Source organism: Mustela lutreola, chromosome 4, assembly GCF_030435805.1.
Source record: "Mustela lutreola isolate mMusLut2 chromosome 4, mMusLut2.pri, whole genome shotgun sequence".
In the NCBI taxonomy this organism is placed as follows: Eukaryota; Metazoa; Chordata; class Mammalia; order Carnivora; family Mustelidae; genus Mustela; species Mustela lutreola.
In genome coordinates this window covers 196,847,966-196,864,128 of record NC_081293.1, presented here as the reverse complement: position 1 = coordinate 196,864,128, position 16,163 = coordinate 196,847,966, and the positions used below count along the sequence as shown (strand labels likewise).

General features: G+C 61.9%; 1 protein-coding gene across 4 annotated transcripts; it reads right to left on the bottom strand.

The window, feature by feature from the left end:
• Window positions 1–49: 49 nt before the first annotated feature.
• Window positions 50–15,244, bottom strand: SLC4A2 (solute carrier family 4 member 2). Of its 4 annotated transcripts, XM_059172249.1 has the most exons (23): window positions 15,074–15,244; window positions 12,746–12,859; window positions 10,833–10,998; window positions 10,442–10,683; window positions 10,227–10,345; window positions 8,677–8,912; window positions 8,447–8,589; window positions 7,341–7,521; window positions 5,638–5,773; window positions 5,389–5,554; window positions 5,111–5,225; window positions 4,790–4,974; window positions 4,463–4,688; window positions 4,120–4,335; window positions 3,882–4,030; window positions 3,571–3,765; window positions 2,470–2,724; window positions 2,265–2,354; window positions 1,890–2,056; window positions 1,074–1,327; window positions 814–983; window positions 385–558; window positions 50–286 (listed from the first exon to the last, which is right to left on the bottom strand). In XM_059172249.1, the coding sequence occupies exons 2-23, from the start codon at window positions 12,794–12,796 to the stop codon at window positions 206–208; spliced, it is 3,717 nt and encodes a 1,238-aa protein (XP_059028232.1). In that variant the 5' UTR covers window positions 12,797–12,859; window positions 15,074–15,244; the 3' UTR covers window positions 50–205. The 4 variants fall into 4 exon arrangements, with proteins under 4 accessions (XP_059028232.1, XP_059028233.1, XP_059028234.1 ...); XM_059172250.1 differs by lacking the exons at window positions 12,746–12,859; window positions 15,074–15,244 and adding an exon at window positions 12,098–12,190; XM_059172251.1 differs by lacking the exons at window positions 12,746–12,859; window positions 15,074–15,244 and adding an exon at window positions 11,524–11,670.
• Between the last annotated feature and the right edge of the window lie 919 nt (window positions 15,245–16,163).

Genomic DNA, 16,163 nt, shown 5'->3' with positions numbered 1-16,163 from the left:
CCTCTTTCGCGTCCACGCTTCCTCCCCACACAGAGACGGAAGGCCAGGGGTAGGTGGGGGCCGAAGCGCTTTACTGTGGGGGTGGTATGGGGACTTTAAATTATTCACTTAAATAAAAACAAGGGAGGGCTGGAGAGAGCTCCCCCCACCCCAAGCCCCTGCTCCCTCTGTCCATCTGTCCCTTGGCTGGTGGTCCGGGCAGCAGCTACACAGGCATGGGCATCTCGTTGTACTCGTCCACGCCCTCCCGCTCATCGAACACTGGCTCCGCCTCATTAGCATCCAGCTGTGGGGGGGCGGAGAACAAGGAGGCTGAGCCTGACTTCAGCCTCGGCAGGGACCCCAGAGGCAGACGGGGGCCAGGGGAGGGGCAGGAGGCCTTACGCATTTCATCTCTCGCTCTGTGAAGATGCGCGTGAGCACCACCATGCGAAGGGGCACCGTGAGGATGAGGATGAAGGGGAAGGCCAGGGAGGCAGCCGTGGACATGACTGCCCAGAGCAGGGCCAAGCACAGCAGCTGCAGGGCTGTGAACAGGTGCATTCGGAGGGTCCGAACCTGGGGGTGGGTGCGATACGACAGGTGAGCCCAGGCTTCTCCCCAGCGCTGGAGGGCCCTGGTCCCCAGAGGGCCACATGGTCTGCCACCTGTGGAAGACAGGTGGCCCTTTCTCCCTCCGTGGGGATGGGGATGGAAGTGCCTTTTTGGATGCTTACCAAAGCCAGGTGCCCACAGACCAAACGGGGGCTGGAGAGGGAGCCCCGCAGGCCAGGAGGGGGTGGAGGCGTGAGGCTCTTCCAAGTGGGGTCTTACCTTCTTGACGTAGGTCACATCTGGGTGGTGTTTGGGGGGCATGAGCAGCAGGTGGAGCCGCTCGTAGAACTGGATCCCGTTAAGGGAGGTGACTCCCATGTACAGAAAGATTCCAAAGAGCACAGCCAGGGGGATCTGCCGGAGCAGATCCCCGATAACCAAGGAGAGACCTGGGGGAGGAAAGGGAGCAGCAGCTGGCCCCGGTGCTCCCCACCCCTGCAGACCGCTCCGGGCAGGGGTGGAGCGAGAGCGGAACTCACCTACAAGCAGGGCAACCAGCAGCCCAGTTACCCGCTGCTCCTTGACCTCCTGGATCTTGGGCTTGTCCCCAGGCGCCACAGCCTTGCTCATCACGGTGAGCGCGTTGGCGTGAGTGACGGAGCGCACGGTGGCAGCAGCCAGCCAGGGCAGGCCAAAGAGAGCACAGATGCCGCCCATGGCCACGATGAGCAGCAGGTCCAGGTGGAAGCCGGAGCCCTTCTGCAGCATCCGCTCCTTCTTGGAGATGATCAGCCTGGTGGGGACAGGCGCGCCCTGACGCCCAGCGCGGCAGACCACCAGGTCTCCCCAGAGCACCCAGTCAGGAACCGCTATCTGCTTCTGGAACCCGGCGGTGCCTGCCCATTCCGTCAGGAAGAGTTTTGTCCTGGGGCAAGGCCCACCCTGTGCCGCCCTCTCTGTGGTTCAGGACCGCTTCCAACCCCCACTGTGCCCATCCCAGCAAACATCAGAGGAACATTCTACTGCCTACAGGATAAATTCCAGGGGCGCCTGGGAGGCGCTGCTGGTTAAACGTCCGACTCTCAGTTTTGGCTCAGGTCGTGATGCCAGGGTTGTGAGATTGAGCTCAGCTCGGAGTCTGTCTGAGCTGCTTTCCCTCTTCCCCTGCCCCTCCCCCTAGTGCTTGCTCTCAAATAAATAAACGAATCTATAAAAAGGTAAATAAATTCTAGGGGCCAGCTTGGCACCCTGGGCTTCCCTCACTCAGTCCCCCGCAGTGGCTGGCCTTGCTGGGGTTCCAGCCCTTCCACAAACAGAGCTGTTCTGTCTGCGGAGCACCCTACTGGGCCACTCACGTGGTGATCTGTGTCTCCATGAAGATCAGAATGAAAACCAGGATAGCCGGTAGCAGGCTGGCAACCATCATCCACACGGGGAAGGAGCTGTTCTCCCCTAGGGGGTTGATGACCCAGCCCCGCTTCTCTGGGGCTGTCACGGAGACGCCACTGGGCACGCTCAGCTTCTGGAGGGCAGAGAGTGGGGCTGAGGGCTGGTGAACTGTGGAGGGGAAGCCCCGAGGGGCACAGGGCAGGGCGAATACCGAGGGTGTGCTGCAGAAGAGGCCTGGGGTCCACACAGGTAAGAGGCAGCTCTGGGGTTGGGCCGGAAGGGAAGAGCTGGAGCCTGGCGCCAGGCGGCAGCTCCTCGCCGGACCATGAGCTCAGGCTCACCTGGGTATAGGTGTCCTCAATGCTGTAATCCACCAGCACCATGATGAGGATCGCGATGGGCACCCCAAAGTCCCCAATCACCCGCCGCACCTGTGGGCAAGCAGCGTGCTCAGAGGCCCCTGCCCCGCTCCAGCCCTGACTCAGTCACCCCTTCCAGCCTCCCACGCCCCCCACCTCTCTCCCTCTGGCATTTCAGCCCACACACCCGGCCAGGGAAGAACCGGCTATTCTTGAATTTGCGCAGGAAAAAAGCGATAAAGAAGGTGCCGGCCATGAGCACCAGCGACAGCAGCGCGGTGTTGGGCTGACCCCGGGGCCTCCCCTGCCCGGCTGGGCCCGCAGAGCTCCCGTTCCCCGGTCCCAGCGCAGCTCCTGTCGCACGCCACGTGCTGTTCTCGCTGCTGTCCACCTCAGAGCTGTTGGCGACCAAACAGCCGTGGAGGGGGTGCTCCTGGAAGATCTAGGAAGAGAACAGAAGGCTCCATCAGCCCAAGCGGAGAGATTACTGGGCGCGGACGAAGCTGAGTGGGGTAGGCAGGGTAGGAGATGGCAGGTCTGGCCTTAAGGGGCTTGTTTTTTTGGTTTCTAATTTTATTTATTAATTTGACAGAGAGAGAGAGAGAGAGAGAGAGAGAGCATGCACACAAGCAGGGGGAGGGGCAGAGGGAGAAGCAGACTCCCCGCGGAGCAGGGAACCCAACACAGGGCTTGATCCCAGGACCCTGAGATCATGACCTGAGCAGAAGGCAGAGGCTTGACCCACTGAGCCACCCAGGCGCCCCAGGGCTTGTCTTGTTGATCAAGAAAATGACTGGTGACCAGATGTGAGCAAGGGAAAGGGGATTCAGGCAGCTGGGGGGTGGCTGCAGCCAGCCTGGAGGGCCAGGATATGGGGAGCAGAGGACCACAAGGCCGTGTCCTCTCCTAAGCCTGACATGGCCCGGCTCTGAGGCCCAGACTGTGACTGTGTGTGTCATCTCACGGGCCTTCCTCTTTGACACTTCTGGACTGTCCGCCACTTTAACAAAAGAATGTGTTACCTTTGTTATTAAATACGTGAGTTTTTAAGATCGACCTGAAGTCCCAGGATGCATGTTGGTGCCAGAGAGGGCGGAGAGGGGCCAGAAGGAAGAACCAGCCCGTGCTCCATGGGCTCCTTGGCCCACAGCCCAGGGGAGCTCCGGGCAAGCCTGGGACTTCCCACCCCAAAGCGAAGAGTGAGAGTGAGGCAGAAGGCGCTCCAGCTCCCCGCCAGCCTCAAGGTCTCACCACTCCTGACCCAGCTCTCCCAGCAGGGCCTGCTCACCTTAACCAGCTTGAAGAATGTCTCATAGATGAAGATGAGGGAGATGAGGAAAGCAAAGATCTCCTGGGTAAAACGGGACACGAAGCGCACCAGGAAGCTCCCCTCCAGGGCCACCATGAGCAGGGCCAGGAGCACCAGCCAGAAGCCGATCCACACGCGGCCCACCAGGTACTCTAGGTTGTTGCTGCTGCAGAACTGGGGGCGGGGGGCGCCATCAAAGTCAGGGCCCAGAGCCCGGGGCCTAACACTGTGGGCCTGTCCGGGGAATGGGGCAGGAAGAGCCAGCCCCCCACCAGCCTGTGGGCCCTTACGGAGAAGAAGGCTTCCTCGAAGACCAGCAGGGGCCCGGAGAAGCCGATCACCAGCAGCGGCTGGGCCCCCAGCAGGCAGAAGACCACGCCCTGGAGCGCCGTGGACATGATCAGCTCCGACACCCCAATCAGGTCCTGAGTCTTCTCTCCTGGGGCGGCAGGATGCGGCTCAGGCGTGGGCAGCCGGGGCCGGGGCGTACCCTGCCTGCATGGCCGGCATCCCAAAGCCTCGCCTTACCCAGCAGCCCCCCGAAGGTGATGGCAGGAGACAGAGCGGCGAAGTAGATGAAGATGACAGCAGCCAAGCACTGGGGGTCGAGCGCGTCCCGAAAGTCGCTCAGGTAGTGGGGATAGCGGCGCCGCACATCTCGGATCAGGCCCCCGAAGGGCCGGCCCGTCCGCCGGAGGGGATCGTCTTCCACTGCATCTGCCACCTCTACCATCTGCAGGAGCGCTGCAACCCAGGCCTCCGTCAGGGCACCCGCCACGGCCCCTCTGTGCTCAGCCCCTCCTCCATGCTCATCTGGACCACCCAGCCCCGAGCCCCCGCAGGCAGCGGCTCCCGGCCCCCAGGCCCGTACCCTTCTCCTGTGCTGACTTGGGCTCCAGTCCAGCCCCAGGGGGCAACAGCCGGCCCTGCTCCTCCCGCTTCTTGAGCATCTGGCGTTGGAAGTGGGCGACGGAGCGCAGCAGCTCCTCGCCCTGCACTTCCGAGGGCGGCAGCACCACGCTGCAGTCCAGGAAGGCGTTGATGGCGGCCAGCAGGTCCTCCCGCTCGTCGGCCAGGTAGGCTGCCTCGTGGAATTGCTGCCAAAGCAGGCCCGGGGCCGGTGAGGGTGCGGGGCAAGGGCCAGGGGTCCCGGAGCGGGGCTGAGGCATGTCCCCACGGGCACTGGGCAGGGCCTGACCTTGTCGGACATGAGCGTGGAGATGGAGCGGCCGATCTCGTGGTAGTCCATGTTGGCGCTGCTCGGGCCCAGAAGCAGGAAGAGGAAGCGCACGGGCACGGGTACCTCCAGCACCGCGTCCAGCTCCACGGCCTCCCGCAGCCGCACGAAGGCCATGGTGGGGCGGGACAGGAACTCTACGCAGCCTAGGGGCAGGGGTGCCATCGTGGGCTAAGGGAGGGCACGGACCAGCCCCCCCAGACCCCCAGCTGCCAGCCCAAAGGTGGCACCGAGGCAGGCCAGGCTGTCGACACCTCCCACCCACGAGACCTGCCCACGTACCCACAAGGACCACTGTGGCCTCGGCGTTCTCGGGGATCTTCTCCAGGAGCTTCAGTTCGTGCTTGGACTTGGAGCGCGTGATGCCCGCCGGTGGGGCCGAGGGTGGCAACTCCCGCTGGGGAAGCCAAAGAACAGAGCTCAGCCCAGCCAGGCCCCCCCACCGTAGGCTCCCCCCCGCCCCACAGTCCCCCCACCGCATCGCCACGCTGGGATCACGCACACTACCTGGCCGCCCACGCTAGCGGCCAAGAGCTGAACCAGCCAGTGCCAGCCCTCACCTCTCGTTCCACCTCGAGCCGAGTCTCGGGGACACCTCCGATGAGAGGCTCGGTGACATGGGGATCACTCTCGGCCCCCTGGCCATGGTGATGCCCCAGCAGGGAGCCAAGGGAGCCGGCTGAGATGTTTCGAGGGAAGGAGAAGTCCTTCTCGTCACTCGGGTGGCTGGCAGAGCGGAGGGCGGTGAGGGAAGGAGCGCGGTGGTCACGGCGTGGGGCGGGCGGGCAGGGGCGGCAGGTGCGGCTCACCTGTGTTTCAGGAGCAGGGCCCGCAGCACGTTGGCTCTGTCCTCGGCCTTGATCTGGTCGGAGATGACCATCTGCTCCACCACCTGGTGGGCCACCCCGGGCAGGGTCTGCTGGTCCAGGTCCAAAAGCACGGCCCCTGGAAGGATGGCATGGACGGGCCTCCTCCCCAGGCCCGAAGTGAGGGCAGCGGGTGGAAGGGAGGGGGAGCCGGGGATGAGGGGGCGCCCAGGGACGGAGCACTGGCCTAGAGACCAGTGAGCGGCGCTCAAGACCCGAGCCCCATCACGTCTCTGACCCGTCCTGTCCGTTCCTTCCGAGCCTCTCTCCCACAGGGATGTGGTGGGCCTCAGCAAAGGCCACCGAGGCAGGGCCCTCCCAGAGGCCCCTTCCAAGAAGCACGCAGCGCTCCGCTGGGGCGCGCCAGGCTGTCCACTCAGGGCTCACTCGGTGAGTCACATGCTGCCTCCTCTATGTCCATTCTAGGGTCCTAGTTCTGCCCTCCAAACATGACACGGCCCATCTGTGGCCTTGAGCCATCGGAAGATGTCAGCCTCTAGCCTGGCCTCCTAGACTTCCCCCAAGTCCAACAGCTGCTCATGGGACAGTTTCCAGATCTTTCCACTGGTCACTGCTCTGAATTACTATTTTATATAGAAGTGGAAATCCTTTCAAAAGTGACCAGATCATCTTTCTGTCGAGGTCAACTTGTAGGAACGCAGAACTAGACAACAAACAGAACCATTTAAACGAAAACAGGGGGCGCCTGGGGGCCTCCATCAGTTAAGTGTCTGCCTTCAGCTCAGGTCCTGGTCTCAGGGTCCTGGGATCGAGCCCCTCGGCTGGGGGCCTGCTTCTCCCTCTGCCTCTGCCCCTCCCCCTTGCTGGTTCTCTGCCCCCGTGAGAGAGACCCATGGTCTCTCTCAAATAAATAAAATCTAAAAAAAAAAAAAGAGTGTAACAACTAACAGAACCAAAGGGCCCTGAGCAGCCGAAACAGAGGTCACAAAGCACAGCGACAAGGCATGTGCATGTTGGCGTCTTACGCAAAGCCTGACAGCTTCCCTCTGAGCCCATTTACTCCTGGTTCTAAAGCAGTTCTGACAGCGGGTTTCTGAGTCCTCAGCTGCCTTCTCACAGCAACTGGGAGTGACTTCTCCAAAGGGAAGGAGATAACAGACACAGACACAGAGCAGAAACATCAGAGACCTCAAAGAGTCTGATATCTAGGTCATAGCCCTGGGGGCACCAGGCCAGCTCAGTCGCAAAAGCATGTAACTCCTGACCTCGGGGTTGTGAGTTCGAGCCCCACGACGGCTGTACAGACGACTTAAAAATAAAATGCTAAAAAGAAAAAACCCCAAAACCGAAAAACTGCACTTTACATAGCCCTACAGATTAGATTAGATCACTTCAGAAAAATTTCCATCGACATTCTTTAAAAACATACCAGCTCGGGTTATCTGAAAACATCACTTTAAGGAGCCATTTGCTAAAAATGCCAGATAAGAGAGCGGTGTCAACCCTGCCCTGCAGTCACCAATGACAGAGCCCAGCCAATGACAGGCTATGTGACGTCAGGAGACGAGGAGGCGCCTTCCTGGGCTGGGGTAGCATTACACTCTGGGGGGCTCTGGTCCTCTGAGAACAGGCTCAGTCCACGAGATTTACCTGGGGCAGGGTGGGGGGAGGGCAGGGCAGGTTACCGTGGGCCAGGGTCCGGCGGAGCTCCAGGAGGCTGCGGAAGGAGAGGGAGGCCACATGGGGCTTCCCCCAGCGCTCCGTCTCCTCCTCCACATCCTCCTCAAATTTGATCCAGCGTGCTGTTTCCCGCCACTGAGGCTCCTGGTTTTTGTCCAGCAGCAACTCATTCAGCTCCACAAACACCTTGGGATAGAAGATGCAAGGGCACAGCAAGATCAGAGCCAAGGGGCCCCAGGACTGCTCTCCAAGACAGCCAGCGTCGGGGTGGGACGTGAGCTGGCACGGCCCCAGGCACCACACAGGGTATGGGCCTCGCCTGATCCTAGCCAATCTGATTCTCTCTTTGCCTCATCTATAAAACAGGAATACGACTAACCACCTCAAAGGCCTTTTATGGGGACTCAAAAGAAAGCATACAAAACCCTCAGCTCCGTACATGGCGTAGCACGTGCTTGATAAAGGATCACCGCGCAGGCGCACACACTAGAATGCTGTATGCTCCCGAGTACACGCACTTGGTACACGTCGTACTGAGCAGGACACCAGAGCAGTCACAGTGGGTGGTACTGAGCAGAGGCGCGAAGGGAGAGAGCGTGGAAAACGTTCTGTGTGTGGGCAAAGTTAGCCGGCTGTGTACATGTGCAAAAAGTCACCTGAACCGCACACTTAGCCCCAGTGCACTTCACCGGATGCTGACAGACCCCAATAAAAAAGGTCAAAAAAATCCACTGGAAGGGGTGGGTTTGAGGACCAGATCGCTGGAGCCTACGATGGGCAGTGTCCCTAAGGAACTGCCTGATGTACGGCTGACGTCCCCTGGGCTCTGAGCTCCTCTACAGAGCCTCCTCCAGCTCAAAGGGTCCTCATGCTCCTCACGGCCAGCTGCCAGAAAACGGCCAGAATATAGAAATCAACGGTGTCTGACATGTGAATCAGAATTCTAACACTCGAATCAACCATGTCAAGGACTCTTGTGCAGTGTACAACCTTCACAGCTGCAGAGAGCAGCCCTGGTATTAGAGATTATTACTGTGGGTGGGGGACAGGGAACCTGTGGGTTGGAAATGGACAGGGAGATAACGGAAGGGCAAGAAGTGGCGAACGGTACCTCATGGGGCTTGTGGGGGGCCCGGGGCCGGGCCCGAGGCGTGGGGCCGGGCTCTCGCACTTCCCGGCCGCCCTGCCCAGATGCCTTGGCATTCTTCCGCACCAAGTGCCGCCGCACTCCAGGAACGTCCTCAAACCGGTGACCTACAGGAGGCGGGGGCCAGGGTGAGGCTCCCGTTTTCTCTCACTCCTGCTCCCACCAGCCCTGGGCTTGGCCCGGCCAGCACTCACTCTTCATGAGGTCTAAGTCAGCGGTGGCCAGCGTCTGGGCCTCACTCTCGTCTGTGGGGACTCGGGGCAGCAGGGCCTGCTCCGCCCCCGTCATGCTCCCAATGCGCCTCCTCTCCTGCAGGTTATAGCTTCGGTGCCCGGGCTGTGCTTTGGTCAGGGGACGCGCGGACGCTCCCCCGTCGTCACCTCCTGCAGTGCCGCTGGCCATAGCCGTCGCCGCCTCCTCCACTGGGACTCTGGACAGACAGAGCCGCCGTGAGCCAGAGTCAGGCCAGGGGGATGCTAGACAAATCCGGAGAGGGGACCCCACCTGGACTCGCGGTGGGCGTGCACGGGGACCGGTGAGCCCCCCGCAGGCAGGGGCAGCCCTGCAACCGGGCTCTTCACACCAGCTGCCTCAGACCACCAACCCCTCAGCAGCAAAGCAGAGCCGAGACCAGCCCCTGGGGGCTGCGGGGTGAGGACAGCAACAGCTACCGGCGCGGGCCCTGCTTCCCCTCTGGCGCACACCCCTCCCCGTGGGCTCAAGAGGGTCACGGCTCCCAAGTTTCTAACCAAATGGAAGAAACTTTGAAAGTGCAGGCGGCTCCCACGAACTGGTCCTTACAGGTGCCTACTTTTGCTCCTGGCCCCAAACCAGGATGTCCTCTTCCTCTCAGCCACTGCACCCAGCCACGTCATTCTAAACTGCCCTCCCACAGCTCCAAGCCTGTGTCCCCCATTCACAATGAGCAGAGCCCCCGTCAGGCTTTCTTCCCCTACACCCATCCCCAGTGCTCTCGGTCCTGCTGGCACCCCTGCCCACACATCTGACCTGCTTTTCCAATGCCAATGCGCTCCCTGAGGCTCCTCCGCCTTCCCCCGGGCCCCTGGGCTGCCCGCCAGCACGAGTTCCCCGCTCGAGCCCCTGCAGACGGCTACCCTGTCGGTCTCCCCAGCAAGTCAGGCAGCCCGTGCCCCACCTCCTTCCCTGCAGCCCTTCACGCTGCCTGGCACCCAGGAAACAGCAGGTCCATGATAATGGTGACCTTGAGACCCAGTTCAAAGTGATTTCCTCCAAGAAGACTTCTCTAACACCCCCAAACTCCAATCCCCCACTGATAGGGACCAAATCTGCCCTTCACCATAGTGACTTTTTGATGCCATTTTACCACGGTGGACTGGCAGCTCCCTAGGAGTGAAAGGGGGGTCTCCCACACCTTGGGGCCCCATGTTACCGATCGGATGTTATCCAATCCCCAATCGATGCCACCCTACCTGACGTCATAGATGGGGGAGGAAGTACAGGGGCTTTGACTGCACACCTGTCCCGTGCCGGAGTAACCCATGCTGAAACCTTATTTCACACCACCCTTTAATCCCTGCAACCACCTTGTAAGAAAGTTCTATTATTTTTGGTTTACATAGGAGAAGGCTCAGAGAAGTTATACTTGCCCAAAGGGGCAGGGCTCGGATTTGAACCCTGATCTGAGGCTCCCGAGGCTCATGCTTTTTCTCCCACATCACATCACTGACACCAGTAGGGGAGGTCTCTATCTGGGGACACCTACCCAGTCTGGGCCCCTCTGCTGGCCCGGGGAGCCGCCTCCTGGTGGGGCACTGGTGGGGGAGGAGATGGACTGGTCCTTTCTGCCTTTCGGTCAGCACCTTCGTCCTCCTGGAGAAAGAACTGGAACAGGAACCCACGGGGGCAAGTGAGGCCAGGCCAGGGACCCCGAAGAGACACCCCCCCCTCCCCCCCGCCAGGAGCCCTACCCCAACTCACTTGCACAGAAGAGGGTGTGGAGGCTGGTGATGGCTGGGTGAGTGCCCGGGACCCCTCGGCCTCACTGGCCTCATCTTCATCTTCCTCCCCCTCCTCAATGGTGGGGGTCTCCCCAGTCGGGGAAGCTCCAGGGCGCCTGCGAGGCTTCCGTCCCGGGCCCTGGGGTGTCTTGCGGCGGCGGGTGTCCGGAGGCAGGTGGGTGGACAGCGGGTGATGGATGTGGTGGGACGACTGGCGGTGGTCTGCGGGGAGGAAGGACCCGGCTAGAGGCGGGCACAGCTTCCTTCTGTGCCATCGCGGTCCTGAGCCCTTCCCACCAGACCCTGGGCCCCTTCCCTGCGGGACAGGCCACCCTAAGTGCCCTTGCCTCCCCTCCCCATCGCCCCCTCACATTCAAAGTCTTCCTCTCCATAGCTGCGGCCGGGCTCCTCTCCTCCTCGGGACCCAGCCTCCTGCAGGATCTCCTCGAACCTCTCCACTCCCAGAGTGCGGTGAAGTTCATCTTCCTCCTGCTCAGGGAACCCAGGCGCTCCAGGGCCCAAGCTCTCCGGCTCCGGCTGTGAGAATGCAGGGGTGGGGAGGACACACAGGGGCTCACCAAGAGATGTACCCCGAACCCCCACCCTGTGCCATGCTGGAGCTCTAGGACCCTCCCAGCAGCCTTGCCCCCACCCCCTGAGTGGCCCCCACTCCCCACTGGCCCCACTGGCCCCACTCCCCAAGCAGCCTTCCCCTAGGTTCCAAGACACCTGAACCCTGTTCTAGGGCAGGAAGGAAATCTCAGGAGGAATCCTGCGTCTCCAGCCCCGAGGTAAGGCGTGGGAACTGGCCAGTTCACATGGCTGACGGTGTACCAATTCCCTCTGCCTGGAGCACAACTACTGGCCTGAAAAGTAACTTCCGGAGGTACCCAAGCCTACTCACCTGAACTCTCCCGAGTCAAACTGAAACCTAGTCTTCCCCCCCCCCCCCAGGAATCAGGAATGCAGCGCTTCCCCTTGTCAGGAATGCCCCCCCCACGGCTGCACCCCAACAGGCCTGGGGCCCCTCGGCACACCAGCCCCGCCCCTCACCCCCCCCACCTGAGTCATACTGCAGAAGAGCGGACTGCAGACAGTGGTGGCGGCCGGCGGCAGGGCTTTGGAGAGCTCAGCCTAGCTAAGCAGCCTGCTGCCTGGCCACAGTCTCTGTCCAGCGCACCCCCTGACCCCGCCCCGCCGGTCTCAGCTCCCGGCACCGCCAAATATTTGCTCAAGAGCTTCTGGACCTCAAGGGCATCAGGATCTCTAAGGGCGGGGTATGGAGCCCCCCTCCGTGGAGGTGCCAGTGGCCAGAGCAAGGAAGAGCCAAGGGGAGGAGGGCTAAGAGGTAGGCGGGTCCCCGGGAGACACTGAGGTGGGGACAGGAGCTGGGAACAGGAGCGGCAGGGAGTGGCAGGGATACTGGACACAAGATACCAGAGTCAGGGGCTCGCTTCCCACCCCTCCTCCTCGCTTCCCACCCCTCCCCCCCAGCAGCTCTAGCCCTCTTCCCCAAACTCCCCGCTCCACTCTCACCGGAATTAGCAGCGGGAGGAAGGCGGCGAAAGGCGGCTGAAGCGAGTGAGCGCGGGGAGCTAGCCAGGGTGGGGGCAGGGGGGTTGAGAGCCCCTCGCACCTGAGGCCGCAGGAGGAAGTCCATGGCCGGCAGGGGTGAACTTGGGAAGGAGGGGGAGGGGACCAGCCTGTGCCCCTTTCCCAGTCACGTGCCCTGCTGGGCCAGATGGCCAATAAGGGGCTGATTATGGCACTTGGGGTTAATCATTACACTCCCCAGGAAAATCAGGAGGGGGCCACGTGGGGCAGTGGCCACGTGGGGCCGCGCAGGGCGGGCCGGGCGGCACGTGGGGCCAGGGGCCGGCGTCAGTGCAAGCAAACTCTGCCCAGAACCGCTGTGTGAGGACGCTGCCGCCTCTAAGGCTGAGTCAGAAGGGGGTCGCCAGGTTAGAGACCCAGGTCCCCAAAGTTCCTCTCTCTCTGAGGCTAGAGAACCACCCGGATCTTCAGGAAATAGCCTCAGTTCCCTCCTGGAAGTGGCTGGACCGCCCCACCAATACCCATCCCAGACCCGTGAGACCCAGATGGGGCCAGGGGAGGGATGGAAGCACCCCTCCCCAATCCCTCAGAGGCTCCCCCTCCTCCTGAGCACGTGCGCGCGCACACACACACACACACACACACTCCGCAGTCTGCCAGTAGACCCTCCCCAAGACACCTGTGGTGGGGGAGGCGCGGTGGGGCGGCCAGGCGAGCCAGCAATACTCACAGTACAGAAAGGATCTGCGCCCGAGGCGGGGCGCCGGGGGGCGCTGCTCATGGCCAAATCTTAGCCCTTTTCACTGTCACGGCGGCTTTCAGGGCAACAAGGTGGCGGCATAACCTGGGGGCGGGGGACAGATCACGTGAGGGCAGGCCGCCGGGCACACAAGTGCCCCAGCCTTGCTCAGCCGCCCCCCCAACACACGCCCAGCCCGGGGAAAGTCAGGTCTCAGGAACTTCCCGCCAGCGGGCACCAAGGGATCTCCCTGCTGCTCAGGAACCTCTGGACTGTGAAGGGCTTTAGGATGCCCCATAGAGACCAGAGAGCAAAGAAGAGTTATTTATAGGAAGAAAAGAAAAAACAGAGAGAAGACGATGTGGGGGGAGCTGCAGAGGAGGCCACAGAAGGCCAAGTGAGGTGACAGAGAAGGTGCAAGAGACTGCAGAAAGGGGGGGCAGGAGTCAAGGCCCAGACCTACCGAGAAAGCAGCAGAAATCAGGGTGGGGAAGGCAGGAGGAGGGAAGGAAAGGACAGGCTGAGCCAGAAACGGGAGCAGTGACCGAATTGTGGCAACCGAGATGGGCCGACCGGGAGAGGGGCATCCTGGGGAAAGGGAGACACCCCATGGAGCAGAGTGGGAAGGAAGGGAAAGACTGGAGAGAGCCCCAAACAGCCAGCAAAGGGGTGGCAGAGACACAGACCCAGGGCTGGGAAAGAGACACAGGACTGTGCCCCCTCCCCTGATGAAGGAGGCTCCCTGGGGGAGGGGCAGGAGCCCAACTCCACTCACTCAGTGGGAGGGAGGGAGACAGCGGCACGGGCAGGACAGGCCTTTATAATGGGGGAGGGGCACGTGACGAACTGGGAGGGTGGGCGCCGAAACCCTGAGGTTCAGCCCTAAGGGGCAGGGCTGATCTCTCCCCTCCCCTAGCCCAAGGCCAGGAAAATCTGAGTGGCAGGGTTGCTGGCCTCCTGACTGTGACTGTCGGGGTGTCTCCGGAGGGCACTGTGTGGGGTGGGAAAGCAGAAGAGCTGTGGTTAAGGAACTTGCCCAGGGCAAGTCGGGGTACTCATTCCTAGTGGGGGAAGCAGATGTGGGGGGGCGGCACTCCAGGTTCTCAGGAGTACTGAAGCTCCCCAGTGTGTTGTTGGGGGAGGGGATCCGGGTTGATCGACTTAGGGCTCACTCGGGGAAAAGAGAGGTCAGTGTGGGGTCAGACAACATAGGTCTGGGGGGTCAGTCCAGTGGGGGGGAGCCTGGAGCAACACATTCCTGGCAAGCACTCCCGACTCAGCTGACGCTCTCTTCACCTCCCCCTAGCAGGCCTTCAGCCAGGTCACGTTTGGTGTGGGGGAGAGGGGTGCTGGGGGGAGGGACCCTGGTCTGAGAAGGGTGCTGGTGTCTGGAGCACCTGCAGGTGCCCCACTCCTACTTCCAGGCTGTGCCCTCCGTGTACTCCCCCACCTCCCCACCCCCGCCCCGCCGTCCCAGAACACAAAGCAGCTTCTGTCCAGAGCATCGGTGCCGATAATCCGGGGTGGGGGCACATTCCGGGGACCAGCCCCAACCGGCCCAGAGGATTAGCATCTCCCCCACTCCCGCCCAAGGGATTAGCACCCCGGACCCCCACTTGGGCATTAACCACCCCCCAAGTAAACTCGTACATTCCACAGCTCTTCGATGTGGGGCTGGTGAGGGTGGAGTAGGGGGCGGAGCGAGGAGGATAAAGTGGATTTCAGGCAGCGCCGCCCCCAACACCAAGCACAGGGCTTCCCACCTAGACAAGTCAGCGCCCCCCCCCCAAGCCCCAGTCAGGTCCAACTCTCCCGACTCGTCTTTCCCCTCCCCACCCAGTCGCTCCCTCTTCTGCCTGACCCCTTGTCCTGATCTGACCCGCCACCCCCTCCCTTCCCTGCTCCACCTCTCAACCCGGAGGTCCGGAGCAGCGGCCCGGGGACACCCGCAGCCTAGGCACCCTGGACGGGCCTTAAGAATAGAGTAGAGGGTCGTAGGAGAGGGGTGTCGTCTGGAGCCCGCCCAGGAATTGGGAAGGCCGGCGGCGCCTCCGAGACTACCCCCTCCTGGTGGCAGGGGGCGCGGCACCCTCACTTTAGGAAACTCTAATAAGCGGACCCCGGATCCCGTTCCGAACCAGCAGTTCGCGCGCCTCCGCATCCTTCGCCCCAAGACCTCGCTTCCCCGCGCCCCAGTCTCCGCCCCTTCCTCCACTTCCACTCCCTCCCTGCTCCGAGTCCCGAGTTCCCCCCTTTCCTTCCCCCCCCCTTCCTCCCTCCGCGGCCCTGGCCCTCCTCCGCGGCCACCTCTCGGCTTACCCGCTTGCTCTAGACTTCGTGCCCCGGAGGTCTCGGGGTCTCTCCCCCTTGTTCGGCGCCCTCGCGCGCTCCCGACGACTCCCTAGTGCCCACCTCGGGGCGCACCCCCGCCGCTCCCAACTTCTCCCAACTCAACTTTCCCCCGCGCCGCGGGCAGGCCAGCCCCCTGCGTGCGCGCCCCCCGCCGCACCGTGCGCGGCCCCGCCGCAGCGGGTGGGGAGGCGGGGAGTGGGGGCTGAGACCCGTGGACGGAGACGCGCTTCCAGGCACCGCCCGGCACCGGGAGCTCGGCGCTCCAGCCGCCAGCCCGCTGTCCCGCTCGGTCCCGTGAGGCAGCCGCCCGGGCTTCCCCGCCTGGGACTCGGGCACCCCCGGGACGCCGTCTCTTGGCCGCATTAAGCACTTCTGGGCGGAAAGGAGCCCGCCTCACGCTGGATATCCCAGACAGGGAAACGGAGACACAAGGGTGATCGGGAAATTCCGGGCGGAGGAACTGGAAATACGGATGCTTCGGGATCAAGATTCTCCCCCTACCCCCCACTCCCCAGTAATCCCCAGTGCCTCCAGGATAGGCCCTGTCTTTGGTTGGGGGTTGGGAGGGCGGTAGCGATAGGGGTAATGGCTCCTGGAGGTTGGATTCCCATTACCCTGCGCTGACCTAGACTTTCCGAACCCGGGAACTTCTGCCTCAGTGATACCCTGCGGCGACCTCCCTCCTCGAACCCTACTGTAATCATCACCTGCCGCTAAAGATTTCTGTACTTCTGGTTTTTCTCAACTAAATTATAAATTCTTCCAGATAAAGAGTATACTTTTTTTTTTTTTTAATATGCCACTAGGTGAAGCACAGCATTGTGTATGCAGAGAACGTTCTGATATAAACAAGTTAATTGACAAATGTTTATCACCAACTATGGTTCTGGTGCTGAGGAGTGCTGTTTGGGGCTGTTTTTGTCCAGTTCACATCCCTCAAGAATGCAATCATGAGACAATTAGAGAGGAGCGCAAGAAAATCTATAATCAACTCCTTAAGGGATGAGGTCAAGGCTGCTCCGAGTGTAGCATCTGTCTGTACTTCTGTGTGTTGAGG